The sequence below is a fragment of the Thermobia domestica genome, chromosome 8 (genome assembly GCF_964235325.1).
Source record: "Thermobia domestica chromosome 8, izTheDome1.hap1.1, whole genome shotgun sequence".
In the NCBI taxonomy this organism is placed as follows: Eukaryota; Metazoa; Arthropoda; class Insecta; order Zygentoma; family Lepismatidae; genus Thermobia; species Thermobia domestica.
Genome location: NC_137461.1, coordinates 189,822,548 through 189,841,488, shown reverse-complemented (window position 1 = coordinate 189,841,488; position 18,941 = coordinate 189,822,548). Strand labels below are relative to the sequence as shown.

The window sequence follows — 18,941 nt, the reverse complement described above, 5'->3', positions numbered from 1 at the left end:
ACTATCAAGTGATAAAAAATATAAAGTGGACTTTCACAAAGGAATACTATTGTTGTTAGTGTTTACAAATTTATTACGTAAAAGACAACTAAAATTTTTATCCTTGATATTAAAATACCATGAACGTTTTCCACGCATAAGTATTAAATGTTGTGTTATAGTTAAAAGATGTTACATTATTTTTAATGATGTATTCAATAGTACATGTATAAAGGTAACCAAGAAAGTTCTGTCGCTTTTTTGTGGATGTCTGTGTTCAATTGGCCCTCACACCGCGAGTTGAATGCGAATGCAGATAAGGCGAAGTTCAGCTGTTGGGGTGGGTATATCCAACATATTACCTGGTTGTGGAAGTTTAGTTACACCGTGAACGTGTGTTAGGACAGAGTGAACATGGGACCTCCACGTAGCGTCATAAAGACGTGTACACTGTACAAGTTCAAACTGGGGTCAAACGCTGCTGCAGCGGGGCGGAAGATATGCCAGGCCTTTAGTGAGGGAGGGTGTCGTGACTACGCGGACAGTGCAGCGGTGGTTTAACACGTTTACGGAGAATGACGAAACACTCGAAGACACACCACGTGCCGGACGACTAGCACATGTACAAAATGAAGATCTTCAGGCAGCAATGGAGGCTAACAGTGGCCAAACATATGAGGAACTGGGACTACAATTCAGTGAGAGTGGAGAAACCATTCGGCAGCACCTCCATCAACTTGGGAAGCACTCCGTTGGGTCGATGAGTCCCACATGATTTGACTCCAGGCTAGAAGGTAACGCGAGCAGACACCTGTTTTTCTTTGCTGTCTTGTCTGAGGAAGGAGCCATTTCTGGACAGAGTGTTGACATGTGATGAGAAGTTGGTCCTGTACGAAGCTCCACGGCGCCGTCATCATTGATTAGCATCCCTTGAACCGGTTCCAAAACAGCCGAAACCAGCACTGCGCTAGAAGAAGGTCCCCCTGAGTATTTGTTAGATTGCTCGCGGCATCGTGCATCGGGAATTGCTACCAGCTGGTCAGAGCATCAATGCAACTGTGTGTTGTCATCAGTTGAGCCGTGTTCAACTCTAGAACCAGCACTTCTGAATCGCGAAGGAGTTCTCCTGTTACAAGATAACACTAAGCCCCACGTGGCTAGAATGACCCGGGACACCATTCTACAGGGTGGTCCATGAGTCTTAGTACAGTCGATTATTTTGGAAACAAACATGATTAAAGCAAATCTGACTAGCAGAGGGCGGACCTGGGTAAAGGAGCTACCGATTCATGCATGCGTGATGAATGGCCGCCATCTTGGATCCAGTTTTTTTCTTTTCAAATGGGGAGGTAGGCATGTGACACATCAATTAACAGTTTTTTTTTCAGGGGAATGCAGTCCCGCAAGCAGAAATGCGTTATCATGTCCCGTTCAAAAGTTATGACGCCCTAAAGTCCCACCTACAGGATGTGCTCCACATGTTGCCCGTCTATTGCAACACAACCAGGGTCTCTTAATCCAATCCTCATGAACCCGTAACAACACAGCGGGGTGATGCTATCACAGGCGTTTGAATACGTCCCTGTAGATGTGCAATATCCCGAATCTTCTGATACACCAGGTGTTTTAAGTGACCCCGTAAAAAAAATCCAACGGAGTGAGGTCCGGCAACCTGGCTGGCCACTCGACAGGGCCTCGGCGACCGATCCAACGTCCAGGAAAACGCAAATCCAGGCATTCCCGCACAGGCAGCGCATAGTGCGGTGATGTAGCATTTTGCTGAAAATATCGCGGCAAGGTGGCATCAGGGCAGAGAAACAACGGAAACAACAACTCCTGTAACATGTCCAGATATCGGACACTCTTTAAGGTACCAGGAATGAATGAGGGTCCTATGATCGACGTCTTCCATATGCCACACCACACCATGATATGAGTAGGAGTGATTCTCTTGCAGGGATTGATCGCATGTTCTGGCGATTCACTTCCCCATCCAAATAAAAGGTTGCCTCGTCTGTGAAAAAACGCATGGCTGGGAAATTCGGATCTCGGTCATATTCTGACAAAGCCCAATTGGCGAATTCCATGCGCCGATCTGGATCATCCTCTGAAAGGTTCTGGACAAGCTGCAGCTTGAAGGGATGCCACTTGTTTGTATGGAGAGTCATCACAGAAGCACGCGGTACGCCTGTTATCGCTGATAGTTGTCTTGTACTGCGCTTCGGACTTTTCACAGTCGCAGGAAGCACCACTGTGAATGTCTTCTCATTTGTCGGGGTTCGTGGGGGACCTGACCGCGGTCTGTCGGCTACATTACCAGTTACACTAAATTTCCTAATGAGGTAGTTAACGGTGTTGTGGCTTATTGTAGGTCTTACGGGGTGGCGCGCGTTGAAGTCCTGGGCAATTACACGACAGCTTCCCCAGACATTAGGATGATCTGACAGTCCCATTTTTGGGCCCGAGTGTCACGCGTCCCCGTAAATTTAGTCGGAACAGGAAAAGGTCCCATATTTTAACTCCGTTCCATTTCTGCTATCAATAACAGCTTATTCGAAAAGTTAAAAACAAAAAATTCTGACATTGGCTGGGAATCCTGTAATTAGTGACTGAACAGTACGCTGTTGCATGTAACAGTTTCGAGGAAGTTATTACACCACCCTGTTCGACTTGATAGCGAGCGAAATTTTAATGCTACTTTTTCCATTCCAGTTGATGGAAAATCGGATACTCTCCGGAACATCAAAAATAAAAGGGGGGTTGAGTGTTTCTACATTTACAAACACAGGGAAGATGACTGACCTTTTCTCCAGCAACACATTAGATAAGTTAACAAGAATTATGATCTTTTCCAGAGGCTAGGAGCACAGAATTGTGCTTCGGTCCAGATCTTAGAAAAATGTAAATCTGGTCCTGACAGTTACAACGACACAAGGAGAAAAATCAGATTTTCATCTGATTAAACTGACGAAAGTACTTTTGGCAAATACAGCCATGTAAATAAATATTGCTAAACGCGCGAAGAATTTTGAAGGTAGATTGTACCACTGATTTAAATAATTTGCATATTGTTTTCCTGTAAAGCATTTTTATATCACATCTTAAGTTTTTAGGCATCTTCAGTCTGTACAATTAATTGCAGCGTATGAACAGAAAAATGCAGCTGCTGCTTAGTGAACCTTCACCTATTATATTCTTGAAAATTAATTAATTAAATGAAATCTTTTAGTTTTAGTCTCACGGTTATGCCTGCTATGCTCAAAGTGACGGTGATGATGAGAAATGAATGAAATGACGGAATGAAGAAAGTTGGAGGAAACGTGAGAATCCCGAGGAAACCCACGCACAAGATGTTCGTCCACCACAAAGCTCACTTGGCGAGAGCTGGGATCAAACTAGGTACCCCATGCACCAGAAGTGAACGCTCTACCACTGAGCCACCGCGGCCTATTATACTTTTGTTCATAACCAGACTACAGTTCATTGCATTGTGTTGGAAAGTTGAGGGGGATCTAAGGTGTCCCGTATTCTCATGGAGAAAATATGGCAGATTTATTTACGCTTTAAGATGTTAATTTCATGTAAGACATTTTGAAACATTTATTTATTTCATACAACAGGAATTGTATCTTTGTTTTAAATTAATAGGCCCCTTTTGGTATTCATATTTGGCGAACGTCAATCAGGCTTCTGGATGGCTTGATCTACATTTGTTCGTTTGTGTGCCGAGCTCCTTCATGGCTATGAGGTTAGTGTACGCGTCTTCGGCGTGGGACCCGGGTTGCTTCCCAGAGGGAGCTCATGTGGTTCTGATTCCACGTTAATCAGTAGGTCCCGTCTCATATAGCCTCGCTGCTGAAAGGGATGTTAAACACAAAATCAACTCAATTCGTTTGTCTGTCTCTACCACACACACTACAGGGTACAACTTTCGGCCTTTTAAGTTAAAATTTTCAGAGTACAAACACGAGCCACTCTAAATTTCCTGTATAGAATTTGGCAGCATACCAACGTAAAATATCAAAATGGTGGCCATTTTTTTCAAAACAGCGAGTATCCACGCTACGAAGCGCAATTTTCAGTCTTTTAAGTTGAAATTTTGACGTTGGAAGCACGAGATATGCTAAATTTGCTGTATAAATATTCTCGGCGATCGAAGGTGAAATTTCAAAATAGCGGCCATTTTTTTTAACAGCATTGAGCAGAAAATTGTTGCAACTTGTGACAATGACAATCTTGAAATATAAATCACATTTTAACACTTTTACTCCAAAGACATTGAAATATTTAAAAAAAAAACGGATTAAACCCGAAAAAAACAATTAAACCGAAAAATACCCGAAAAAACCCATATGGGCCCAGGTGGGTTGGGCTTTTTCAAAACTTGGTCTTAGGTGAGATATCGATGTGTGAAGGTGGTGGGTGAAAAGGGACAGAACTGTCTTGGTTACCTTTATATATACATATCTATATCTATCTATCTATCTATCTATCTATATATATATATATATATATATATATATATATATATATATATATATATATATATACAGGGTGTTTCAAAAAGACACGGCAAAAATTCAGGGGCAGATTCCTTACGGGTAGACAAGTAAAAGCGTTCATATGAACATATGTCCGGAAATGCATCGTTACAGAGCTATAGCCACTGACACCACCTGACGGTGTGAAATAGTCACCTTCTGTCCGGAACTGTTTCCCGACGTATTACCAGAGTGTCGTGTTTGAAAGAATATGCAACATAGGTTCGAACGAAATTAATTAAGCCGATTGCGCGTTGAATGGTACAAGAATCAGAAAAAAAACATGCGCAAATAATGCATAATAATTGTACTTTTAATGTCCGTATTGGAAAGTGCAACACTAATACAAATGGCAGTGAGAAAAGCAAAACGACACAGGTATAGTCATAAAGTCCAAAGAACCATCATCAAACAAGAGTTACAACCACAAACAGTAAAGTGTGTGCATCACCAGCGCCACAAAATCGATACTGTAATACCTTACAGTAAGTGCTGAAAATGTCCTGCCCGAATGCAAGCTACAGCCCATCGCCGCATGGATGAACGAACGCGTGCCCAAGTACCAGGGGTGTTCCGTAGTCGCTGGCAAGCTGCTTCGATACGAATACGAAGCGTCTCCTCAGTATCCACAGCAGATGCGTAGACCAACGACTTTAAATGTCCCCACAGGTAATAGTCCAATGGATTTAGATCTGGTGAGCGTGGAGGCCAAGCAACTGGTCCTCCACGCCCTATTCATCTGGCAGGGAATACGGCATTTAGATACTACCGGGCTGTAACACTGAAATGCGCGGGCGCACCGTCATGCATAAAATGTAACATTGGACGCAGAGCCAGGGGTACAGTATCCAGTACATCTGGAATGTGGGTTTCCAAGAAATCTCGATAGTTGTTTCCGGTCTCGGTGGGAGTATGTATGGACCTAGGAAAGTGTCGCCGACAATACCACACCACACATTTAGAGCAAACTGTTGTTGATGTCCTCTTTGACTAATCGCATGAGGATTATCTGGCGACCAGACATGTGCATTATGGAAATTGAAGATGCCGTCACGTGTGAACTGCGCCTCATCTGTAAACACTATTGCAGATGCGAAGTTTGGATTGACGGCACACTGCTCGTGGTACCGTTGGCAAAAGCGCACTCTCGGCTGATGATCGGCTGGCGACAAAGCCTGCACTAGCTGAAGGTGATACGGATACAGGTTCGCTCGCCGACAAACACGCCATATCTGTGCGTGAGGTACATGCAGTCTCATACCTACTCCTCGTGTGCTGTCCTCCGGATTGTGTCGAAAAGCATCCACTATCTGCTCTTCTACCTCGGGGGTCATAGCTCTTGGTCTGCCACTGTTTCCAGCAGCATGGGGCGCAAAACTTCCATACTCACGCAGGCGGCGATGGAGGGATTCAAATGTTTTTCTGTCTGGAATGTGACATCCGGGGTATCTCTCCTGGTACAGACGCCGTGCTTCTAGTGCATTTCCATCCGCCAATCCATATGTGAAATGCATATCTGCTAATTCTGCATTCGTGTACATGTTTCACTTCTGTCCTAAACACCACTGTCTATTGACGTTCACCTCTGGTGCCTGGGGTCCCGGGTTCGATCCCAGCCCCCGCCAAGTGAACTTTGTGGTGGACAAACACCGTGCTCGTGGGTTTTCTCGGGGTTCTCCCGTTTCCTCCCACTTTCTTCATTCCACCATTTCACTCATCTCTCACCGTCTCCTTTAGCCTAACCGGCATAACCGTGGGACGTAAAACTCAAAGATTTCATTTTTCACTGTCTATTGATACGTACATACACTTGCTCCACAAACACGTATTCCCGTCTTCCAAAGCACAAGTTGTAGTCACTTTTCCCGTTTCTGTTCCACACCACTAAGTGCAGTCAATTCTCACCACGTCGTCTGTTCCACAGCACAATTTGCTTACTTTGAATGTACACTTCTGTTTCACAGCACTACTGTCACTTCAGCTCACATTGTACCCAGCTCCAATTACAGTAAATTTTCTGTCTTAAATACCTTCGAGATGTTTATGTTGCAATGGCCTGCTAGACCTGAGAGTGTGTCCAAAGCTTCATGCACCTTTCGGCAAATGCTATGTTTTAACTTGTAACTAATCTAATTAGAAATGCTGTCCATCAGCAATGATTCTTATTGTCTGCCATGGTACTCCTCCACACCTACTCGCGAGACATCTTGCGTTCAACATTTCCCTCCTTCATTCCTTGGGTTGTAGCTCCTGCACGATGCTTTCGTTATGGTATTTTCTTATACCTGATGAGCATGTATAATTGCATTTTTGGGTGCGTTTTTCTCACTGCCATTTGTATTAGTGTTGCACTTTCCAATACGGACATTAAAAGTACCAATTATTATGCATTATTTGCGCGTGTTTTTTCTGATTCTTGTACCATTCAACGCGCAATCGGCTTAATTAATTTCGTTCGAACCTGTGTTGCATATTCTTTCACACACGACACTCTGGTAATACGTCGGGAAACAGTTCCGGACAGAAGGTGACTATTTCACACCGTCAGGTGGTGTCAGTGGCTATAGCTCTGTAACGATGCATTTCCGGACATATGTTCATATGAACGTTCTTACTTGTCTACCTGTAAGGAATTTGCCTCTGAATTTTTGCCGTGTCTTTTTGAAACACCCTGTATATATATATATATATATATATATATATATATATATATATATATATATATATATATATATATATATATATATATATATATATATATATATATATAGATAGATAGATAGATAGATAGATAGATAGATATCAGTGTTTTATTTAAGAGGTATCGCAAAATGCGATGCGTCTATGATCATAATATCTTACGGACGTGGGCTATTTTTGCTAGAAAATACAGTTTATTATTATCTTTCCTTTATGACAGAATGGTTCTCTTTCGATCTTACACACAGTTAAAGCTCTGTGATTAGTCTTCCTGGAAACTCGATGTTTACTTTTAGATGTCTGTTGGATCTCAAGAACACAATCTACTACTGACTACAAACCAAATTATTCGAAACAGACCGTAGAACTAATAACAGAGACCATATACTCTTCGACACTTTATTCTATCTGTGAAGAAAGTGGCTCGATCGACTCTCCAAATCCAAGACTCGAGCTTACTTTTAAAAAAATAGATTACTAGCTAAAATACGGGACCTTAGCAGTACTCTTTTCTGCCCTCCTATTTTTTTTTTTTTTTCATATTTGTTTCATAGTATTGGCCTACTAATATATATCTGTTTTGCTATGCTTGCTTATTTTGCATTAAAGTTATGGAAAAAAGGTAGTGTTCGGTTTAAAATGTTTAAAATATGGAACACGAATTGTATCCGAGTAGCAGTTGACTACAATTAGAAACTGGACTTCGTGTGGAATAAATTACTTTGTTTTATCGTAAAAAATTGAAGTTAATGTCGTGGTGCATAATTCAATTACCCGTTTTTTCAAGTCATTACGGATATGAGAGCCTAATAAAGTTAAAAAAAAAAAAAAAAAAAAAAACTGTATGGATACATTCAAAAACAACTACCAGCTTAAACAATCTGTAGAATGTCAAAGATAAAACTTAAAAATATAATTACTGTTATTTTTTTCCTTATTTTGATTTTCATTATCATACTTGTTTGTGATGAATAAAAAATGTTAAGTATTTCACTGTATGAATTAATAATAATAATAATAATAATAATAATAATAATAATAATAATAATAATAATAATATTTTTCTTAGTTGCCGAGAGTGCGATAGAAAACTTATAAATTGCGATGCAAATTTAAATTTGTTTCCGATTTTGCTACGCAAAACTAAAAAATAAATAAAATAAAATAAATAAATAAAAATTGATATATATATATATAAAACATAAAGTGTACAATCTCATTAAGTTGTCTTCTTAATTAGACAAGAATCTTACTTTTAATTTAATTATACATCGACACCGGAATTCTATTTACTATAAATATGAAGGTGATCACTATAAAATTTAATTTTATACTTCTTTAAGAAAATTTAACATTTTTCATAAATGGTCTCTCTATGCCATGCTATATCACCATAAATCAGTATGAAATTCTTTAATTCAAGTGTAGTTCCGGGACTCATTTTATGCAATTTGAAAAATACATTTTCAACATAAATGCCTAAAATTTTGCAAAGCTTTCGATTTAAGTTAGTCCTTGTCTAATATAGTGCGTTTATGACTAAGTTCGTTTTCGTATCTATTAACACATCCTTCAGGTAAAATTATTGTATCAGAACTCCACGTTTTACGTATACTCGAATACAATTCACAGACACGTATGATGTAGTACACTGATATAGATGTAAGTCTTTTGGTGATGTATTAAATAATAATGACATCATTAACGTTGAATTGGATTATTCTTTATAGATGATTTGTTTAAATCTTTACATATAGATAATTTCATTTTCCCATTTTTCTCGTAGTTGAAACGTAGTCGCCTTACACTTTTGTGATTTTCATAACTTTTAAATATTCTTCATACATATATAAATCCTATGTGACTCCATTAAAATAAAATATAGAACTCAACGTTATATTTTATACCGAAATTTGCCAATCAACTTTAGAGTTACAACTTTTCTAAAGGTTATTTACCTTTTCAAACTTTTATATAAACGAAAGCAGGTAATTACATGTATGAAATGTTATGACTATGATTGTTTGTTTTAAAATCTTCCATAACAATTCAAAATAAAGAGACAGTTTAAATATTCTATGTAAAGCCAATAGAGAAAAATTTTGTTGTATATATAGACAATTAGAAAATAGAAGGTTTCCCCCCATTGTTTTAGAACAAGAATATAAAGTGTCTGTAATCATATTATATATAGGTCCTAAGTATTCTTTGTAACTGGGAATATCTTATGAAAGAATAAATTAATGTAATCGGATCAACAGTATAGTACTTCTTTCAGAATTTATGTGGATGATATCTACTCGTACCAGCGCCTCCTTTGTTGTCATTAATTCAATACCTTGTTGAATAGCTCTCGATTGCATCTACCGTAACTTTTACACATAGCAATTCACACGTGAATGAATGAATACTCTGTGCAAACATTGGCTCACCCATAATCAGAAAATACTTGAAGCTCTTTTAACGTGATGCTAGGATATACTATCTATTCGCAAGTACATAGTTATACTCTAGAATTCTAAAAGGTTTAATATGAGAATAAAAATATTTATCTTTTTCCAACCTCTATTCTTTTCAATACTTTGATATATCTGTGTGTTGCTTTTTAAACAGCATAATGTTCAGTATGTTTTCTTTGTTTTCTTTCAGTAATTCATGTAATGATAAGAAAGATGTAAAAGAGATACAAAAGGAGATTAGAGATGTGATCAAGCAAATCATTGCTACGATTGCATGCTTGCCATTGTTGGAGTGTCGATGTAAGTAATTTATATTGTAATCTTTGAGCTCGTAGTTACTTAAAGCAGTTAGTTCATACTAATCGGATATCCTGTTATATCATTGAAACGTAACAAATTTTTAAATCATACTAAATATTTATTCGTGCATTGCATCAAATGTGAACAGTGAAATTCATGATGGAGATGATTACTACGTTTCATTTGTACAACGAGGCATTACTGAATTTAAGATTTAAAAATCAATAATAATTATATGTAATCTGTTTCTAATTTTCTCTTTGAAGAAAAATTGTGACGTGATTCTTCTTACGAACCGTCATTATCGTAAGTATTTTGCTATCTGTGACTGTGTACATTGCGCAGATTTAGGAAACTCCGTGCACTAGCGTCCTCCGCTGATGTTAAGTGTGAAAAATTACTCCCTTTAATAATATCCAACTATTTCAATCTTTATCTCCTTCTTTTGCCTTTTACCATTCTGACTCTATGATTTAAGTCGTGTTTCCTTATTCACATATTCAGATGCCGGCTTATGCCCATTTATATTAATTTCAAATTTAATTTAATTTAATTTCAATTTGGATAGATTATGAGCACAAATTTGGTTTTGAAAATCCAAGTAATAAAACAAACATCATACTGATAAAGAGCTATGGCAAATATCTAATCAAAGTGCTCAATATAACGCAACTCCAGGTTAAATACAAAAAAGAATTAAATAAATCTAATTGTTTTAATTTCTACTAATTGTTTTAATAATTAACACTTATCAGAGATACGTTCCGTAGTCCTTTAAATACAATCCCAGAATTTTCCAATTATTAGACCATTAACACGGCACACACCCAAACAACACTTAGAATAACGTTCTATTTAACTATTAGAACATGATGGAACATATTACCTGTATAAAATGTAAGGCGCGATACGTTGTCACGAAGCACGTAAATAATCCTGTAGGTGGGAGCACAATAGAAAAAGAGTCATAATCACCTGTAAAATAAGTAAAATGTAAAGTAAAGTAAAGTTAAAATGTTTTCAACTTTTACAGTAGCAGAATTCATACAAAACTTTTTTTTTTTTAATAAATATGCCTCAAACATCCGGGTTCCATAGGCCATAGATTTAGTTAGTTCATTAAAACCAGAGAAAAAAATCGTAATACAGGAGGTAATAAGAAGTAGAAAAGAAACTGATTAGTGTATTATTTGAAAAGAAAGCGTATTCTGCATGATGTTATAACAAAAATAAAAGCTGTGGAGTATAAAAGAAGGGGAAGAAAACATGGAAATATATATAAACAATATCGAACCGTGCTTTCTTGTATGAAAAGTGAAGAAATTGATGGCTGACCGTTGTGCGTGGAAGCTTCTAATTGGTTTGCAGGTGACGGCAAGTACTTACATTGATGACGGTCAAACTTTATTACGAAGATACAGTCGTAAATTCATTATAACAAACAATAGGTGCAGAAAGAGATGTATGGATTTTCGGTGATTGGTGGTAGTGAGAATCAGAAGTTAGTAAAATCTTTTTTGTCGAATTATTAGTCAAATGGTTCATTTCTTGACTAATTAATTGTACGTTTATTTTACATGCTGTTCTAGTTTTTAGCTAAATAATTGTCCACTGAGGGAAAATGTAGCATGAATAATAATCTGGTTACCTGCTGACTTTTTTTCCTTTATAGAATAATGGTAAGCTTAAACTAACGACAGCTTGTAAAACAGGAAGGTAATTAGTAATGAATGAATCTTTGTCCTAGAAATTTGTAAAAACTGTTTTATTAGGTTAAAACATCAGGAATTCTAAAGGTTGGCATATGGGAGATTATGAATTACGTGTATTTTCTTGTGAGTGTGTGTAGGGAAGGGGGGCATCTAAGTATAAGTATACCTAAGATAGAATTACGGTGCAAGTGTAAATTGAGAATAACTTGCTTTTCCCAGAACTCGGAAGCTAGAAGCTGGTAAGGGCGCAATATGTCTGCATCTGTTGCCAGTTCCTTAAACGAAAAAGGATTCTCTTTTCAACTTGTTAGAGATTTGAGAAAATAAAGAAATAAATTATAATTATCATAGTGCCTGTAATAAAATAGTTTAATTTTATGTCATGCCAACATTATGTGTTCCAGCACTGATTAGTAAAATTTGCTCTTAAACTTCTCATTAATATTTCCGGCCTAAATTTCGAACGTCTTTCATTGAAGTGTTTAAGCTAAATTCTAACGATATTGGTTGTTCACATTTTTATTAAAAATTTAAGCAATGTTTTAAAGAAAAAAGAGTGATATATATATGAAAGAGAAAACCATTACACATCAAAATTTAATGAGTCGTCAAGCATTTAAATCGGAAATAAATATCACAATAGCCTTTTCGCTTTTTCTCACTGAAATAAATAGTTTTTGCAACAAACTATAGATCATGGATTAGTCTTATAAACAAAAGAATTGTTAATATGGCTAATGGTATTGTTCAGCAAGATACTGGAACATTAGAACAGCTTCAATCAATAAATATTAACATTAGTAAACATTTAGAAAGTGATAGAAACAAACTTGGAGATCTATTAAAATCATTAGAACACAAGTATATAAAGAAAGATAATGTTGAGATTTTAAGTGTCGGTTTAACATCTTAAAGGAATGAATATAGAGAAGAAAATAGTAAGATTAGGAATGAGTATATAGAAGAAATTAAAAAGATTAATAATAACTAAGTGTAAAAAGCATGCTGACATAAGGCACGTGGGTGGCAGACGTCACATAGCTGGGCACATTACAGTATATTTATAAATGTAAATCTACGTAAGGTAATATAGCTGTGTAGTTTTAGATATACTCTTTATGGTTTACGGAGCTCCTCCGTGGCTAAGCGGTTAGCGTACGCGCCTTTGGCGTGGGAGACCCGGGTTCGCTTCCCGGCGGGAGCTCATGTGGTTCGGATTCCACGTTAATCAGTAGGTCCACGTCTCATATAGCCTCGCTGCTGAAAGGGACGCTAAACTAAAATCAACTCTTTATGGTTTACAAGCCCTAAAGTTCTACGTGATGTGCAGTATAAAGGATGGCCAGAAAGTCCCTCTACACCCTCTCTTATTTCATTCCTTCTTTAATAATACTTACAGCTAGTGTCTAGAACATCTGTATGTGCACCTTCATTATCCCCGCACAGCTTGATACGCCTTAATATTCTCCTACTCATCCACTTTAGCAGCTGCAGCGTCACAAGTTGAAAGGGTTTAAACACCCTTACCTGCAGATCATCATTATCTACGTACCGCGTCTTCTTGATGTGTGATTTAATGGTACCCCACAGGGCATTGCCTGGTGTCGTAATGTCCAGAGGCGGCCAAGGATAAGGGGCTGCTGAAATGGCTCGTCCTATTCACCGGCCAGAGAACAATGCGTTCAGGCACTCACAAACAGAAAGTGAGAAGTGGGCCGGAGCTCCATCGTATTGGTAAACAACCGTGTTTTTGATGACCAGATTCTGCAGCTGTGGAAGAAGCCAGTCATTCAGCATCTACAGATAAGTAACCTGGGTCAAGGAACTCTCGAAGAAGTACTGACCAAAGATGTGTTGCTGTTATTTCCACCCAAAGCATGACTGCAAAGGATTAATCTCAATTTCTTAATTTTAAAAAAAGAGGGCTTTCCGGTACCCATACGATGTTCCTATCCCGCCAATTCCGATAAATAGCACATTATTCAAAGAAAACAACGCACTTCCGACCAGGAATGGCGGGGACGAACTCCTATAAGATCCTTCATGCTTCCTGCCAGCAGTTTAAGTCATTGTCGGTTAGTAATTGATGACCATTAGCCGGAATGCGTGAAGGCCTAAGTTCATTTTCATGTGGAGCTGCATTGTGCCCTTGCAATTCCAAGTTCTGCAGAACACTTTCTAGTCAACTTGCAATGCGCATCACCGACGCACTGACTTCTGCACACGTTTCCTTTCGGATTGATAGACGACCAGAATGAGAGGCTTCCAAAACACTTCCCACGAGAAAAGCTTTCTTCTACGTAATTAAAGTCTGACGACTTGCTGGCTCCTTGCCGAACTGTTCACGAAACCTATCCATTACTTACGGCTATTTTTGTTGTTGTGCTTGCGTTCACACACTTGCCACTAAGCGCTTCTCCAAAGTGATGTCACTGGTATATGTCATTGTTGAGCACCAAACACGGAAAGGCGAGACAATGAATTGGTCAACGCACAGGCTTTATTCTTCTTCCTCCGCGGGCAATCACGTGGCACTTACGCAGTAATCATGTGGAATTCACTTAAGAGTCGGCGGGACTCAAGTGACCTTGACAAATTGAAGATATAAGCCTTCCTCGCAGTGCAAAGTGTTTCCTTATTTTGGCAACAGATGAGGTTGTTGCTGAAATGCCGTCAAAACCCCCTCCTTCGTTTTCCCCTGCATGTGGTCTAAGTTGGACAGCGTAGGAGGGGGATGGTTACGGCTGTAAATGGGACAGAAGAGTGAAATCCCTTTCTTTTGGCTAAAAGAGAAACAGAACTGAAGAAAAAAATAAATAAGAGGGACCAACATGATATCAGCCGTCAGCTCCGTGTCTAGAGAGCCACTCAAATATCTAAATGTTACAACGGTCACAAACATACCATAGAGAACTAAAACACTTGTCGCCTGTCTCTTTCTCAAAGGATTCTACCTATGGTAAATAACAGAATAGTGCGGGAAGAGTCTGATATAAATAAAGAACCATGCCAATATTTAAAAGAAATAAAAAGCACGGGAGAGTTGATATTCTAGTTTATTTAGGGCCTTCGTGTTTTTTTTTTTTTTTTTTTTTTTTTTTTTTTTTTTTTTTTATATAAACGGAATTGAAAGGCAGAAAACCCAGACCAAGATCTGAAATGTATTGACAATGTGACTCTCGATACCAGTGGCTGACCATCCTGAGTTTTTCCTATTACAACAGGAAAGGGCCGCAATATTACATTCAGCCTTGGGGACCGGCTTAGAAGGACAGGAGGGAGCATATGCTTTGCTTGATGTTGGTTTTTATTTGGATAAATAGACCACTTCATTAACAATAGAATTAAAAGATGTGTCACCTTCTTCAGATGTGTCACTCATGTCCAAAATTATTGTCGCATGTCTATAAATATGTTGTTGTAGGAATATAATTTGATAACGAATTCACCCGGTATTTCTTATAATGTTAGTATGTGTACAATCGGAAAAGACATGTATGTGGCAAATTTCATGTCAAAAGAGCAGTAAATAAGAACAATAAAACGAAAATAAAATTTTCGTGTCCATTTAGCAACATTATGTTTTACTCATTCTAATTTTCGTATTTATAATTATTTTCCAATGAAATTTACCACACATACATTTCCCGATTGTACACATAGTATCAGTATTAAAAGTACACAGCAAAATCATTATTACATTATATTCTTACAAGAAGACAGTTATAGATATGCGACAATCATTTTGGACATGAGTGTACAAGGACGTAACAGGTGTTTGTTTCAAACATTAAATAAGTGTTCGTATAAATTGAACTTATTTCCTGACGTCATAGAACTAAGAACTGTTGCAGAGCGACGTAAGTCCGATGACAATACAATATTCCATTGTTACTTTCATACTTTGCAATATATCTATTTATTTTAAAAGAAAATTTTAATATGTTTTAATTTCAACTTCCTTATCCTAAAATAAATACTAGCCTTTAACCAGCCCTGGTTTTCCTGGTTGCATATCACTTTAGGATTTGGAAAATGTGTCCAACAAATAAAAAAATGATAAAACACCTTTTAAAGACATTCTTTTGTTAATCAATTCCCACTAAAAAGTTAAAAATAATTTTGTTTAAGCAAGACTAAATAAAAAGAATGGGGCGCGTCATTTTAAAAATTTATAAAGTAACTGTAAGCCTATATTAGAGCGCATGCCATTTTTTTTTTAGTCGCATAAACATTTTTTTTTTTTTTTTTTTTTTACTTTTAAGTGCGACTTGATTAATAAAAGAATGTCTTTAAAATGTTTATTATCTTTTTTTATTAATGTTAATGTTTGCGTCCTTGGCGTAGGGTGTTTATTTTGGTAAGGTACCGTATGGTGCGTTTCTATACTACTAGGGTATATTAAAATTTAGTTTCCTATGCGTTACTGCATACATTAAACAGCACTTTAAAAAAAAAAAAAAAAAAAAGAATTACTACCGAATATAGTGTGTTTCTCTGCTAATAGGAGGGAGACAGATTGAGGGTACCAAACACCCCTTCCGTTGATTGAGAAATATTTAGGTGTCGACACTGACGAGTAACATCTACATTTGAATTTGAATGTTTTATGGGCTTTAGACAATTGATTCAGACCGGGAAACATGGGGGACAGAATGTTGGAAACAAGTAGTCCAGTCTCTAGTTTGATTGCCTGGAATGAGTAAGGACTTTTCCCCCCTTGGTAAAACCTGCCGGAATTGGAAACAATATCAAAGAAACACTGCTTCGAAAAGAGAGGGAGCGAACATGCATAAATAGATAGTCAGAGTCGGATTTAGGTTTAGTGGGGCCCCAAGCTGTTGAAGGTAATGGGGCCCGCCCTTTATGTGTCCAGATGAACATAGGCACCCTACATACAGCAATGAAGAAACTAGAGATAATTTAGGGAGCAGACTAGCAGAAGGAGCCCCATTAATTACATGAACGTAGGCTACACAGCAGGAAGCACTGTTGCTACGTATATATGTTTTATTTTATTTTAATTTTTTTTTATTTTCTTATATTTTAGAAATGTATATATCCAGTTTATCTTTAGATTTTGGGGCCCCCAAGAGAGCGGAACCCTAAGCTATAGCTTGTTTAGCTTATACGTAAATCCGGCACTGTAAATAGTATACATATACAGGCGCGGATGCAAGGGTGGCTATAGAGGCTATAGTCCCCCCTTGACGCTCAGGTATACACTGGATAAAATGGACTTCAATCCTGTTTACTCTGGATAAAGAGGCAAACTATGGTTTAGCTCCTCCCTTGATCATATCCTGGATCCACCACTGTATGTATATATATATATATATATATATATATATATATATATATATATATAATTTATGTGTGTCTAGTATGTTGTACGATGGAAGCTGATGAAAGAGCTTTATACCATATTATTCTTGATTTTTTGACAGGTAAGCAAAGAATATTTCGGGGATTAATCTATCCTAAAGATTATAATAATGTAGCTTATTTTTTCTCTTGCATGTATATTCTCAGTCCTGCAGGAAGTTTTCATTTCTTTCTTGGAATAGATAAATGAAGACTTTGGTTCGACTTCTTCACAAATCTTTGTCGAAAGGTTGACTTTATCGCTACAAACACAAAATACTTCTCATAGAAACCATCTAGAAATACACAGTACTGCTGAAACAGAAACCATCAACTAAAGAGGTCATAAATTTTGCCATTCCTCGTGTTTGAAGTTCCCGTTCTTCACAATGATTTCCTTTCTCCCGCCCCTGTTAAGAAGTTCAAAGTAGGTTTTCAAAAGGACTGGCTCCCGCTGAGAAGGAAAGTGGGATGAGGAATGACTATAGTGCCATCTAGCAATTAGACGGCCAAGTACGTGAACACGAAAAAAATCTGATTTCTGATTTCTGTAGATTCAATGATGAAGGATATAATTTCTCATCGATTGTGTAATGGATGTATTTGAAAATAGCGAAAAAATAGTACAGTAGCGCACAAATACAAAGATAGTACTCCATTCTCAAAAAAGTCCGAAGTTTTTAGCTCTTTTCCTTAATGTAAAAAAACAGAAGACTTTTCCCTCTAATTTTGATCATTTTCTTATGGGAATGTGGATCATAATTATCTGTATTTATAAGAAGAAAATATCACGCACAGCGTTCAAATTGCACCTTTGCAATGAGGTGCATCATATTGAGTGAGCTATTGAGACATTTTTGCGAAAGAACGAAATGAAACCATGATTTGCCTAAAAAATGGTTGAGATCCCATGTTAAATTGAACACCAATATTCCGGCCGCTGTGGCGTACTCCTTCTCCTTCTTAAGGAGCACTGTTGCCATATCAATGATCACAATGAGAGGTTCAAATCTTACATATCTTAACATCTTAGATTGTTACATGCATTGGTTCGAATCTAGAGAGACTTTCTTCCCACCGGTATAAAATCACCTGTTCAAAATAGTGAAATGTTTATATATATATATATATATATATATATATAAACATTTAATCAAAAAAGCTTATAATCATTGATAATTCAATTAATTTAATAACAATTTGCCCCACTATCCTTTGTAAAAGGAGAAAAAGAGTCAAAAATAATTATGTAGAATTTATATGTAAAATTGTACTGCAAGGGCGTAGAAAACTTTGTCCTATTACTCCCAAATCTCTACTACCATTGTATTTCCTCTGTGTATACACTTTTTCTCTCTCTTCCTAACGTATTTATTACTTACGCTTTAGGCTAATGGATAATGTCTCTTTTTGTAATTAGAAAAAAAAAAATAATAATTTTACGTCTCGAGTGATGGAAAACCCGATTTGTTCATACAACATCTGTTTCTGAAGACCTGATTATTCTGTAAATGAAATACAACAGTAAGTATCTGTTGTGATAAAGATTTTCTGAAAATTTAATTTTTTACTACATTACCATAATCCTGCACTGGTTCTAACTAATACGTTCTTGCTATTTATATTACTAGGAACATGGTCCTTCACTTTTATAATTATCTGTCTGGTTACATGTTCACTAAAATCACTAAGCTTTGAGTCATTTGTTTATCCAAATTCTGAAAAGACACTTCTAATTTTTCATTGATAGTTATAAATTGCGTAGATGCAATAGTGTCTGTCTTTTTCTTGTCTTAATTAGAAATCAGTTATTCGAGAAAGTGGCTCACAACAGCAGGTGCTTTGAGATAACGATTCTGTTTTCTTTTTCATCGCGCTTACATGTT

The 18,941-nt window shown here is 37.1% G+C and overlaps 1 protein-coding gene across 1 annotated transcript in view; it reads left to right on the top strand.

Annotated features, from left to right (window-relative positions):
- mad2 (mitotic arrest deficient 2) overlaps window positions 1–18,941 on the top strand; it is a 90,802-nt gene that overhangs the window by 60,913 nt on the left and 10,948 nt on the right. The window contains exon 4 of the mRNA XM_081769333.1: window positions 9,870–9,979. Coding sequence (XP_081625459.1) covers window positions 9,870–9,979 — 110 coding nt within the window. The remainder of the gene's footprint in view (window positions 1–9,869; window positions 9,980–18,941) is intronic.